The 12,333-nt window shown below is 49.8% G+C and overlaps 5 protein-coding genes across 5 annotated transcripts; 4 read left to right on the top strand and 1 right to left on the bottom strand.

The window, feature by feature from the left end:
• Positions 1-1,489: 1,489 nt before the first annotated feature.
• On the top strand, positions 1,490-3,267 carry AA0111_g10621 (Phenylalanine--tRNA ligase alpha subunit; the record flags this gene model as incomplete). Its single annotated transcript, XM_028644393.1, has 4 exons — positions 1,490-1,804; positions 1,858-2,315; positions 2,365-2,648; positions 2,705-3,267. 4 exons carry the CDS (start codon positions 1,490-1,492, stop codon positions 3,265-3,267), a joined length of 1,620 nt encoding a protein of 539 aa, XP_028501832.1.
• Positions 3,268-3,664: 397 nt separating this feature from the next.
• Positions 3,665-4,396, bottom strand: AA0111_g10620 (hypothetical protein; the record flags this gene model as incomplete). Its single annotated transcript, XM_028644392.1, has 1 exon — positions 3,665-4,396. One exon carries the CDS (start codon positions 4,394-4,396, stop codon positions 3,665-3,667), a length of 732 nt encoding a protein of 243 aa, XP_028501831.1.
• Positions 4,397-4,903: 507 nt separating this feature from the next.
• On the top strand, positions 4,904-5,488 carry AA0111_g10619 (hypothetical protein; the record flags this gene model as incomplete). Its single annotated transcript, XM_028644390.1, has 1 exon — positions 4,904-5,488. The coding sequence occupies one exon, from the start codon at positions 4,904-4,906 to the stop codon at positions 5,486-5,488; it is 585 nt and encodes a 194-aa protein (XP_028501767.1).
• Positions 5,489-8,509: 3,021 nt separating this feature from the next.
• Positions 8,510-9,703, top strand: AA0111_g10618 (hypothetical protein; the record flags this gene model as incomplete). Its single annotated transcript, XM_028644389.1, has 1 exon — positions 8,510-9,703. One exon carries the CDS (start codon positions 8,510-8,512, stop codon positions 9,701-9,703), a length of 1,194 nt encoding a protein of 397 aa, XP_028501768.1.
• A 1,118-nt stretch (positions 9,704-10,821) lies between these two features.
• AA0111_g10617 (hypothetical protein) lies at positions 10,822-12,087 on the top strand (the record flags this gene model as incomplete). The annotated part of the gene is made up of 3 exons (XM_028644388.1): positions 10,822-10,920; positions 10,973-11,411; positions 11,465-12,087. The coding sequence occupies 3 exons, from the start codon at positions 10,822-10,824 to the stop codon at positions 12,085-12,087; spliced, it is 1,161 nt and encodes a 386-aa protein (XP_028501765.1).
• Between the last annotated feature and the right edge of the window lie 246 nt (positions 12,088-12,333).

Genomic DNA, 12,333 nt, shown 5'->3' with positions numbered 1-12,333 from the left:
GGAGCACTTGGTATCCCACACGATGACGTCCAACCGCGTGGATCCCGTCTGAGAGTTGTGATCCTCACCTTGTTTGGGTCCATCCGACTGTCAGCATTCGCGACCTGTCGTGGTTTCCAGGAGCAACAAAGCGGGCACGCTGGCACAAGGCCGAACTGTATTGTCGCCACAACAACTCAAAGCGGGGGTACTGCTTCGACTGTCTTGTCTCTTGACGCCATTCCTGTAACCGTGGCGATTAATCCCGTCTATATAGCAGATATCGCGATGCATCTTCATCGAGATAAGCGCACGTCCGCGGCGCCAACCACCCCGCAACGACCATACCTCAAAGCTCGATCTCCTTGAAACAGATGGCTTGCTGGTTCGGCACCTCTCCGGGGGAACGATGAATTGGGCAGAGGCCAATATTCAAACAATATTGACCTGAGGTCTGGCCATCAAAAAGTGAGCACGTGTAGATCGTGGATTAAGCGCCGCAGTCGACGACAATCGTGAAGGCTCTTCAAGCGTGTTGTGCCTACGCCCTGATAGAAAACTCTACACCTTTGGCTTGCGCGTTGGATGTGCAAGTGCGACTTCAAACTTGCGTGGCTTTTACGCGTGTGCCTTCTCTGCTGGATCGAGCTCTGATGGGAACTAGTGGGGACTGTAGTGAGTTGCAGCGTTGTGCTATAATGGTCCAGCGCCTCTTGGCTTGCGAGAAGGCGCAGAAAGCTATCGCATCTCTGCACTTGCACTAACGCCTAGTAAGAAGCAGTCGGAAGCGACACACCCTCCAAGCTGGCAATGCATATGGATCGCGATCCGCGTTGGAATTGTGCTGCGCCATTCTGCAGACTGGAAAGAATATGAGCAGATCTTCTCATCTCCCGTAACCTTAAGCACGTTGTACCGAAAGAACAACAGAGACAAGCTTCGAGTGTTCCTTGGATGTATTGAGGGCGCACGAAATAAGCTTATAGGGTCATCGTCGATTTCATTAGTGTTAGCAGATGCTAGGATCTTCCCAAGGGCGATCCTCTGCCCAGATGCTACCTTCCTTCGTCTACGAAGATATACGATTTGTGGTTTCGAAAGCAAATGGGAACGCGCAAACTCTCATGTATCAGTAATGTGTGTTTACTTGTCCTTATGAATTCGGCCTGTCTCATCTGGAGGGGGTGTTTCCCTGCGCGGAAGTCGTGAGTGTCTCGCTGTCGCCGAATGGATACTTTTGTTTTTTCACCCCCAGATGACGTGTATGCGAAAGAAAAAGCACAATAGTTGCATACGGGAATTTGTTGCTTTTGTTACAATGGTCGGGGTACGCAGGTGACTACCATGAACACACTGCGAGGCTGCGCCGGTGATGAACCAATCAAAATGGATCAAGCTCCGAACGCGGACGGGCCTTCAAATCTCCGACGTTCCTGCCACTTTCGACTCATCGCAACGACCCCACGTTCGGGAGCATTATACCAGATAACTTTGAACCCTAACCGCAAATATGCCTGGAACCAGAGGCCCCGTGCCTGTACCGCTCGAAACGAAGGGCCAAAACCCCACACAAGAAATCCTCGACCTCTTAGACACAAAAGAGCCTCTCCAGAGTAATGAAGACTTCCCCGCAATATCGCAGGCCGAAATCAAGGCTGCGTTGGATAGGCTAGCAAGTCGTTCGATGGTCACATACAAGTCGTTGGACTCAGAAAAGGTTGTTCTCACACCAGAGTCGGAAGGCATAGTAGCAGAAGGCAGCCACGAATTTAAGGTCTGGAAATATGTCAAAGAGAAGGAAAGAGTTCCAATTGCAGATCTGCCTGTATGTATACCATTACCAAGTAATTTTTTAACGTGCGACTGACAGCAAGACAGAACGTCTTCGGCAAAGAGGCTGCAAGCGTAGGACAGGGCAATGGTTTCAAGAACAAGTGGATCAAGAAGGACGGTAGCGACATCGTCCTACTCCAGACTGACGAGCCAAAAGACCTCAACCGCGAACTCCTCCAGGGTATCAAAGACACCCAATCGCTCGACGACGCCAAAATGCTTGCGCAGCTGAAGAAGAAGAAGCTTGTCACCGTTACGAAAGTCATCACATACACAATCACAAAGGGCCCCAAGTACGCAAAGGAGATACCAGTAGAACACACCGACTTGACTGTCGAACTTCTCGCCAACGACGCGTGGAAGACTGCAAACTTCAAGCCGTACAATTTTGCTGCGCTCGGCGCAAACCAGGAGTCTGGCGCATTACATCCTCTGAACAAGGTCAGGCAAGAGTTCAGGAATATCTTCTTCTCACAAGGTTTCGTCGAGATGCCGACAGGACAGTATGTATTGGCCCGAACATCATATGAGTATATGACTAAAATCTTCTAGCTTCGTCGACACTGGTTTCTGGAACTTCGATGCCCTCTTCGTACCACAACAACATCCCGCCCGCGACATGCAAGACACTTTCTTCGTCTCATATCCACCAAAAGCCGACAAGCCGCGGTTAGACCCCGCGAACGAAGCTACGATGGACCGCATGGAGGCCGGATCAAAACGGCTCTTCTCCACACCCGAGAGTGAGAAGAAAGAAAAGAAGCCCCGGGACTTTGAGAAGTACTGGGAAGATGTCAGGAAGGTCCACCAAGATGGCGCTTTCGGCTCGATAGGATGTACGCAACCATTGATCCTTATATCTAACATGAACCATTGCTAATCCCACATGCAGACCGCTACCCATGGGAGGAAGACGAGTCCCTCCGCCTCGTCCTGCGCACACACACCACCGCAGTCTCAACATGGGCGCTCCACCGTCTCGCCGAAGACCCACGTCCTGCGCGCTACTTCTCCATCGACCGTGTCTTCCGTAACGAAACAGTCGACGCAACCCATCTCGCCGAGTTCCACCAAATCGAAGGTGTAATCGCCGACTTTGGTCTCACCCTCGGTGGACTGATGCGCTTCTTAGAAGACTTCTTCGCCAACATGGGTCTCACGAACCTGCGCTTCAAGCCCGCTTTCAACCCCTACACCGAGCCCAGTATGGAAATCTTCGGCTTCCACGTTGGCCTTGACAAGTGGATCGAGATTGGAAACAGTGGCATGTTCAGGCCAGAGATGTTGGAACCCATGGGCCTGCCAAAGGACATGAGGGTTTATGGATTTGGATTGAGTTTGGAGAGGCCGACTATGATGAAGTATGGAGTTAGCAACATTAGGGAGTTGTTGGGTCATAAGGTTGATTTGAGCTGGATTCGGGAACAGCCGGCGGTGCGCTTTGACAAGGAGTAAACCATGAGACGGATCAGGAGAAATGGAAGGGAAAAGATTAGACGATACGCATGACTGTTACGATAGGAGACGAGTCTTGTGGAAATGATATCCAAAATGAGACTAAAAGTCTTTTGAGAGATGAGTTTGTCCGTCCGTATCTACTTCATGGTTGGTATGCCGTCTTTTACAACAATCTCATCCGTCATCCGTTGGCTGAGCTTCGTCTGCCAAATCTGCGCGAAATTCTGTCGCCTTCAGGTGTGTTCGTCTCCACCGTGCCGCGGCGTGCTCTACCACAGTTGCGACTGCTTGTGTATGAGCTCTGCACTTCTTCTGTACGCAGTCTCTGACCACACATTATGTGTCTTCTGGAAGCCTTACTTGAATAACATCTGTTTTGAACCCTCCAATGTCTTCATTCCTTCTCCAAACTGCTTTTGACATCCTCTTCGATCATCTTGTTCCTTGCGCCCTTGTATATCCAGCTCTCCCCATCTTTGATACCCCACCTCTTCTTCGCCCATATCAATCCATCCTGGCCGAGTCCAAATCCAAGTCCAACAAGCAATCCCATCCGTATCGTCCTCGCAGCCGTGCTCACAGGAAACTGATGCCACGCACTCCACAACCCACCCGTAACCATACCCGCCAACCCACTCGATACGAAGTCCCTACTCCCATCCACCCCGCGATCGATTCTCCGCATATCCAATTCGTCAACACCTTCCATCTCCTCCATTGTGCGCCCCGCGCGCCATGTCCCCCGGAAGACATCTAAACTCTCTTCCACGATGAAAAATATCGACGACCACGCTGCAATGTATGTACCCTTTTTCAACCCTTCAACAATGCCAAAGCGCCATTTATAATAGTTCTTGGACTTGTGGTAGAGGTACCAGCCGGGGTTTGAGATGGGCAAGCGATGCGCATTTTCGGCGCGGAAGCGCAGAGAGGCCATGTGACCGGCGTTGAGAGAGCCGAGGGTGAAGCCTGAGAGGAAGGAGAGCGAGGTTGTGAGGAGGAGGCGGCGGTCGAAGGGCATGCCTAGGCGGGGAGCGTAGGGGAGGGGTTGCGAAGGGCGCGGGGGTTGTCTTGAGAGCATTTCCGGGGTCTCTATTGTGGATTGTTGGGGCGATGTTGTTGCCATTGTGAGTTTAGTGCCCTGCGTTGGGCGAGTGAGTGGTCTTGTGACTATAGAAATGCGTGTCTGGTGAGGTTTGCGATGGGTGCGGAGGTGGTGCGGAGATTCTCGAGGTTCGATATCGTTGAAAACAAGTAAGAACACTGGTAATCATACTATATATTTTTCATGAGGGCTGAATGATATGCACTCCAAGATTCGGAACGAAGATAGTCTTTACTGTATAGAGTGAAGGGAGTATTGATTATGCAAAAGTCGCGGAAGCTTGTGAGATCACTGCGCCAAGATTTCTATGCAGGGATCCGGGTCGCGCTTTCCCTCCCCGCGAACCCCCTCCATTGCTTTAGCAACAACGCGTCTAGATCCTTCGAACACTCCAGTTGCATCCGAAAATATTCCGCAATCTTGAATACACGCGTACAATACATACAAAGTTACTCCTCGTCACTGCGGTTCATCGCCACCTTAGCAAGTAACCATCTCCGTTAGAATATACAGCCGCAACACGTCACAATGGCGACACCTTCACCACAGACATGGACGCTTCGCCTCAAGTCTCACAAAACTACCGTCATCCTCCACGTTGATCCATTACATACCTTTGACACGATCAAAACCTACCTATACGACGCTCTTCAAGAAACAGGTTTCAAGAACTCCGCCGGCGAATCGATACCACTACCCTCGTCTGCGTCGGAGATCCAGCTCGGTCGCCCGGCAAATATCAACGACGCATCCGAGGGTTTCAGACTAGGCGAGTGGGAAGGGGCATACATAGTCAGCGACGAGGAACAGGTGGAGGGCAAGGGCAAGGGCAAAGCTACCAAAGCAAACGCAGGTGGTAGTTCAAGTGCTGGAGCAAAGGCTGACACAGAAAAGATCAAGCAATGTCCCAAAGGCGCGGGACTGAAAGATGGCGCTGTGTTGGCTTTTCGGTGGGCTGGCGATGGCAGCTGGGACGGTGAAGATGAGTTCGATCTCGGCAAGGACAGTCGAAAAGATGACAATATGTGGGGTGTTACGCTGGCGAGCTTTGAAGACGCGTATGGTGTTGAGAATGAGACGGATGTTGGTGGCAGACCGGAGTTCGAGGGCTGAGTGGGGATGAACTATCATTTGGACCTCGCATACACGGGTTCGCTGTATGAAGAGAGCAGAAGTGATACAATGTCGAGACTATCATCTGCAGAGACACTCATCGCGAATGCCCGCTACACTTTGTAAGCTGAACTTGGAGAGCTTTCGATAACGGCATGACTGACTGCTGCTTAGCGACCTCGCGAAGTTCTGTGGCCTATCAAACGTACCTTCAGCCTCGCGGCATCTGATCAAATTCGGCCAGGACAGCCCCGCTTTGCGCATTGCATATCTTACGTGTATCAGCTGTCTCTTCTTGCCAATATCGCTTCTCTACCGTCAGCTTCACTGCCACGTAGTCATTAAGATGGACGTTTTCATTAAGATGAAAGCTACATCCCACCATGCTTTAGGAGCAAAAGATGACATCTTTTTCAAGCATCAACCTCTCGACCTCTCTAAACCAACAATACGGCTTGTGCACCTGCTCCCGCTCCCATCGCCTAATGGTCACATCCAGTGTTCCATTTCGCACGCTACTATCGGCTCCACATACACTTGTCCATCTTACTGTTGGGGAGATCCCAACCCACATGTCTCATTGAAATCGACGGTAAAGCTTTCGCCATCGGCCACAATCTTTTCGACTTCCTTGCTGCCGCACGTAGAACAGCTGCCTGCGATGACTCTCTTGCAACGGGGCCATACCGGATTGATGCATTGTGTATCGATCAGTCGAACGTATCCGAGCGGAATCACCAGGTTCGTCAAATGGGGACGATCTACGCTCAGGCAGTACAAGTGCACGTTTAGCTCGGCCCTGCGCTACCGGACATTGCTGTGTCAAGATCAAGGAAGCTGAGGTCTAGATATGAAAGACAGGACTTTTTGGACACCAATAGCACAGACGAACTCTTGCAGCACGTCTCGGAGAACGTATATTGGACTCGCGCGTGGATTGTACAAGAGCTGGTGCTTGCTCAGCAGGTAATCATATGTATAGGCCCGTTGTTTTTGGACTTGGATGATTTTGACTGGAGAACGCGGCCAAAATGGGAGTCAATTCCGACAATTCGAATCAATCCTTTCTGGCGACTCAACCGCATCCGATGTGGAAGGCTTTTCAACGACAAATTATCTATCAGAAAATCTCTAATTCGTTTGATAGAGTACTTTCATGATAAGCAGTGCTCTGATCCTCGAGATCGTATCTTCTCATTGCTTTCAATAGTGAGAGGTGAGGGCGAAGACCTAGAAGTCGATTATGGTCTCTCCCGAGCAGAACTAGCGTTCGAGGTGTTGCGCAAATGCGAACGCTCCCTGTGTCTTTGTACGGCTATACTAGTTGCACAGACGCTACAGCTGGATATCGATGGCCTCGAGCCCGGTCTTCGGCTACTACCCTGCCTTGAGTTTTGTATCAAAGACATCCCTGTATCATCCGACTTCAGCCAGGGACGGCAAAGAGGAGTATGGGAGGAATGCGTTCGATCTGGTCTGGACTTTGGAGCCACTTGCAGATGCAGTGCGTTGTATCCTTGGAGACTCAATCCGTATCTGACATATTTGGATAACGCTGAATCTCTGCACCAAAGGCCAACACAGATGGAAGATATCACTTTCAGACCGGTTGAAGGGCTAGAAGATATCTATATAGTGCGCATATCACTCTCGTTCCTAGCGACAATCGTGCAGCACCCTGTGGAACTGTGCCCGGACGTACAGTACAAGTCAAAAAACGATCGTTTTCCTGTCGGCTATCCACGAATTTGCTATGCCACTGACCCCCTGCAACCACCAGGGGCCACAGATTCTTCGTCCCTTTTTGTTCGTCTTCAGTCGCAGCCGTCAGGACCAGCAGAAAAGCAAAGCCCTGCCGAGTACGAGCGTTTTTCGTGGAAGCAGTACTCCGCAAGTATCTTGGATGCAGTAAAAGCCTTGAGATCGTCACCACTCATAAGCATTGGAAGGAAATACTTGTGGAGGGATGATCCAATATCTGGGCGTATACGAAGCGCATTAGTTGATAACAAAGAATGGCTCGAGGTATTGGAATTCGAACGAAGGAAGAATGGGAGAGACATGAATGGTTTTCGGTATGGACTTTACTAATACTCAAATGGAGCAACATAGTTAGAAATGCTTTAGAGAAAACACGAATTTGCAATGTGAAAATGGCTGAAACAAGTGTTTATATGAATATGATGAAGACCAAGAAGGGCAAAGATCCACCCAGAACACAGCCAAATTGCTGGAGGGTAGAAAACAAATTCTAGAGATTGCAAGCTCGATGGGAACAACCAGATGGAAGCTACGTGCCGTTGCTTTACCTCTATCTCTTTCCAACCAGAAAGAAATAAGACAAAGTCTACCATCAATAAAAACAGGCTCGCATAAACGAAGTGTTGTGCATCAGCGGACAGATGATAGCTTTGAGCTAATTTCTTGTTACAGGATTTGCAGGAATTGTTCGGCTGAGTAACGAGGTGGGCAAAACAGAGACTGCCTTCGGTGAGAATTCATTAAGTAAAGGCGACTTTCGACATGATAACAGGGCATCGTGGCGATACAAAAGTAGCTCTTGGAATGATTCATTGAGGTGAGTTCTCATGAGTTTTGCAGTAAACCATTTGTGTGCTTTTTGAATACTTTGTGTTCTACGGAGGAACTACTACTTAGCTAGATGATCTCGAATGCGCGCAATGAGCTTTTCAGCCCCAAGTAAACAGGCCTTCAGTCATGGGCGATGTAGTATTGGTTTGCCTTACGACAGGAAGTGGACGGTTTCAATTGGCGTCGAATCCCTATGTTGTCATCACCCAAGCAGCGTTTGCCGTGCCGTAAAATTGCATTACTTGACAGGCCGCTATGTCATGAATGGAATAGCTAATCAGACGTGTCATAACCGGTCCGACCCAGTCTTTTACGCGTAGATGTAACTTCTTTATCTACCAAAGATCCCGAAACAACACTGTATCTTTCACTAATCTGCTTCTGAATGCTTTCACCTGAGGTCTTTTGATTGACCTCACCGCAAAGATAATGCTATGCGACGACCTAGCTCTGGACTATGCGGACCGGACATACGAGGATTGGAAGCGAAAGCTTGACGCTGCGAAGGAGGCAATTATCCAATTTGTGACCAAGAGACTCAAAAGCCATGTGGCTGGAGAGTTTGGCGGCTATCTTGAAAGATCTTACAACATATGCTTGATCTTCAAGGTCAGCGCAAAGCCCACATATGTGATACGCTTCTCAAAACCAGGACTTACCGCGGTATGTTTCATAGAGGAGAAAGTTCGGAATGAAATTCAAATCGTGTCTCTGCTTCGAGAGAAAACCACGATTCCCTTGCCAACAATCTATACCTGGGGTATGACTGATGATAGCCCATCGCAGATCGGGCCGTTCATCATAATGGAATATATCGAAGGAAGGCGATTGATGGAAGCATTAAAACAACCTACGGAAACCAAAGATGGCAAAGTCGATCTTTGGAAAGATTTGGGCGACTCAAGAGTAGTTCATGCCTACACCCAGATAGATGACTATCTGCTGCAAACTTATCAACTGGATTTCAGCGCAGCCGGTTCCATCAGCAGAAGCCACACACGTGATTGGGTGGTCACCGAACGGCCTCTCACAGACCACATGAATAGTTTAGCAACCGATGTTTCGAACTATCCAACCCAACTTTTCCCCACTTCATGCTGTAGCTCGCCAAGGATGTACTTTCGTCAGCTCGCCGACCAGCATCTGAATCATCTCCATACTCATCGAAACGCAGTGGGCAATCTCGAAGATGCAAGGAGGTATTTCATTGCCCGTCATCGTCTCAAGCAGTCCATAGACAGATTTCTCTACACCAACAACAACACAAGTCCTTTCAAGATCTACTGCTATGATTTTTGCCCATCGAACATGATCGTAGACGGAGATCTCAACATCAAAGCTGTTGTAGATTTCGAATTTTGGAATGCGCTGCCCGCGCAATTCGCCCATGGCCCACCCTGGTGGCTCACTTCATTGCAACCAGATGAGTGGATTGACCGTGGCTTCGATTTTGAAGCACTAAAATCAAGACTTGAGCCGCATGTTGAGCAATTTCTACAAGTGATGGAGAAAGTGGAGAAGGAGAAAGCCACGGACGGACCTGTGGCGTTACTATCCGTTCCAATGCGAGACTCATGGATCTCCGGTGGATTTTGGTTCAACCTTGCGATGAATGACAGCTGAACTATCGATGCTGTCTACTAGGCTGCACTACATAAGCCTGGGGAGGAGGTGCTACATGAGGCTATGGAGGACGAATTAAAGGCATTTTATGATATGAAAATGAAGCAAATGGAAGCGTTTAACGCAGAGTGCAAGGAGCGTGGAATCTGAGATGCAAGTCATGTACAGAATTGGATCATGATAGTATGATTGTACGAAACAAACTGTACTTCGAAAACCTGTAATCTCAGACCTTGTCCAGTATTGTTCTCTTCCTAGCTTACGTGTGGAGTCAGAACAGGCGTAGAAGCAGTAGGGGTAGCCGACATTTTACGCGACTTTACGCTTTGCATTGCCATATGGCCATGCTGATGCTAGTGAAACGCATATGCACTAGATTCTATGGATAGTTTGATTACCCAGGAGTAGAATCCCTATTTTGTGGGGTGCATCAACATGCTTTTCGATGTGAAGGTGCGGGCCGGACAGCATTATAGTCCCCATGATCAATTTCCAACGCTAGTCATCTTAGCTACCTAGATGAGCTAGTATGTTTGAAACCATCCCGACAGCGAGCCAATCGCGTAGTTGGTCATTGCAACGACTACGATGAATGCGGTAAGTGGCCGAAGCGCTGTACATTGTTCGGTCACGGCTGGGGAAGAAGACGGACGCGCTCCGGTACTCTGAGCGTTAAGCGGGTCGGTACACTTCGCAGAGGAATATTCCACGAATCTGGGGTACGGCACATGGGTATGAGCCGGAGATACTAATGCAATGCGGCTCGCGAAACTCGTGGAAGTAATCGAGGATGCATCACCATCTCTTCTCCGGCGGAACCAATCTAGTCAGCCGAGTGTTTGAAATACCTGTAGGCCGACTTAGACCCAATAGAAGTTCTAAGAATCTTTACGCCCATCAAGGGTGTGACAGACTACTCAGAGCAGGGGACGGAAGATCGCCGTGTTCGAAGAGGATATGGAAACCGCTGATCATGAGATCGCAAAGGATGATGTGGTATATAACTACCAGAGAAATGCATCTTTGTGCTTCTCGCCAGGTCATTCAATCGCTCAAGTGGTGATCCATCACAGCTTCCTTCGTTCCACAAGATCCGTTAAGGCGGCATTCTTTCCATTATGTTCTCCAAGATTACATCTCTTCTCGCCCTTGTGGCAACGGCCAACGCACATGGCTACCTCTCTTCTCCGATGAGCCGAACTGGCTTGAATGCGCAAGTGAGTGTGCTAAGCGTTGACATGTCTGAATACGGTCATTGACACATCGTAGTCTGGTGCAGATACTTGCCCGGAGTGTACTATCCTCGAACCCGTCACAGCATGGCCAGACCTTGACGCCGCAAAGGTGGGTCGCTCGGGCCCTTGCGGATACAACGCTCGCGTATCTGTGGACTACAACCAGCCCGGCCCTCGCTGGGGTTCACAACCCATCATCACCTACAAAGGCGGTGATGTGGTGGATGTACAATGGTGCCTTGATGCCAATGGTGACCATGGCGGCATGTTCAGCTACCGCATATGCCAGAACCAGGCCATTGTCGACAAGCTCCTAACCCCTGGGTACCTTCCGACTGAGGCAGAGAAGCAGGCAGCGGAAGACTGCTTCCAGGCCGGTGAGCTGAAGTGTACCGATGTTCCTGGCCAGACGTGCGGTTACAACTCCGACTGTCAACAGGGCCAAGCTTGCTGGAGGAACGACTGGTTCACATGTAAGTGCATCTTCACCTGTTTGACCAAGGACATTTCGACTGATACCAAAAAGGTGGCGGCTTCAATGACGGTTCGAAGTGCAGGAGCGTCGACAACGCAGCTCTTAACTCGTGCTATACCAGCATCGCCGGCGGATACACCGTCAGCTCAAAGATCAAGATACCCAACTACACGAGCAACCACACGCTATTGTCTTTCAAGTGGAACTCATTCCAGACTCCACAGGTCTACTTGACTTGCGCGGACATCAAGATCACTGGCAGTGGCTCAGGCGGCTCCACCCCACCCACTTCGAGCAAAGCCCCAACGACGACGACGAAACCGACTTCCACAGCGGTACCCAGCGGTTGCGCGACACCCGTTGCTACTGTAGCTGTGACATTCGACTCCAAGACCACGACGGTTGTGAGCCAGACAGTCAAGATTGTTGGGTCGATCGCCCAACTTGGTAGCTGGAACACAGCCTCTGCACCCGCGCTCTCTGCGAGCCAGTACACCAGCGCGAATCCGCTCTGGTCCACGAAGATCAACTTACCGGCTGGCACCAGCTTCGAGTACAAGTTCATCAAGGTCGAGAGCAGTGGTACCGTGACGTACGAGTCGGGTGCTAACCGTGTGTATACCGTGCCGAAGGGATGTTCAAGCACAGCCACCGTTGCTAGCACGTGGAAGTAGGCTTCTCGATAATCGTTTGGATGCGGATGGCTATAACTTTTCTAAGGGGCAATATAAGAGCGGGAAAGCTTGTGATATGACAGTCATTATTGAACGTATGAAATTATGTCAAACCCTCGTTGGAACCAGCCGTGCAAAACTAAGCCCGTGATGGAAGATGGCATGATTCCTGGCCGTATCACAGACATGACCGTATAAGTGTCGGAATCTTTAGTGATTCAAGGTTTCGGCAAGACTCCGCGAAGG

Source organism: Alternaria arborescens (genome assembly GCF_004154835.1).
Source record: "Alternaria arborescens strain FERA 675 chromosome Unknown contig_37, whole genome shotgun sequence".
Classification (NCBI taxonomy): domain Eukaryota; kingdom Fungi; phylum Ascomycota; class Dothideomycetes; order Pleosporales; family Pleosporaceae; genus Alternaria; species Alternaria arborescens.
This window is presented reverse-complemented; position numbering and strand designations above follow the sequence as displayed.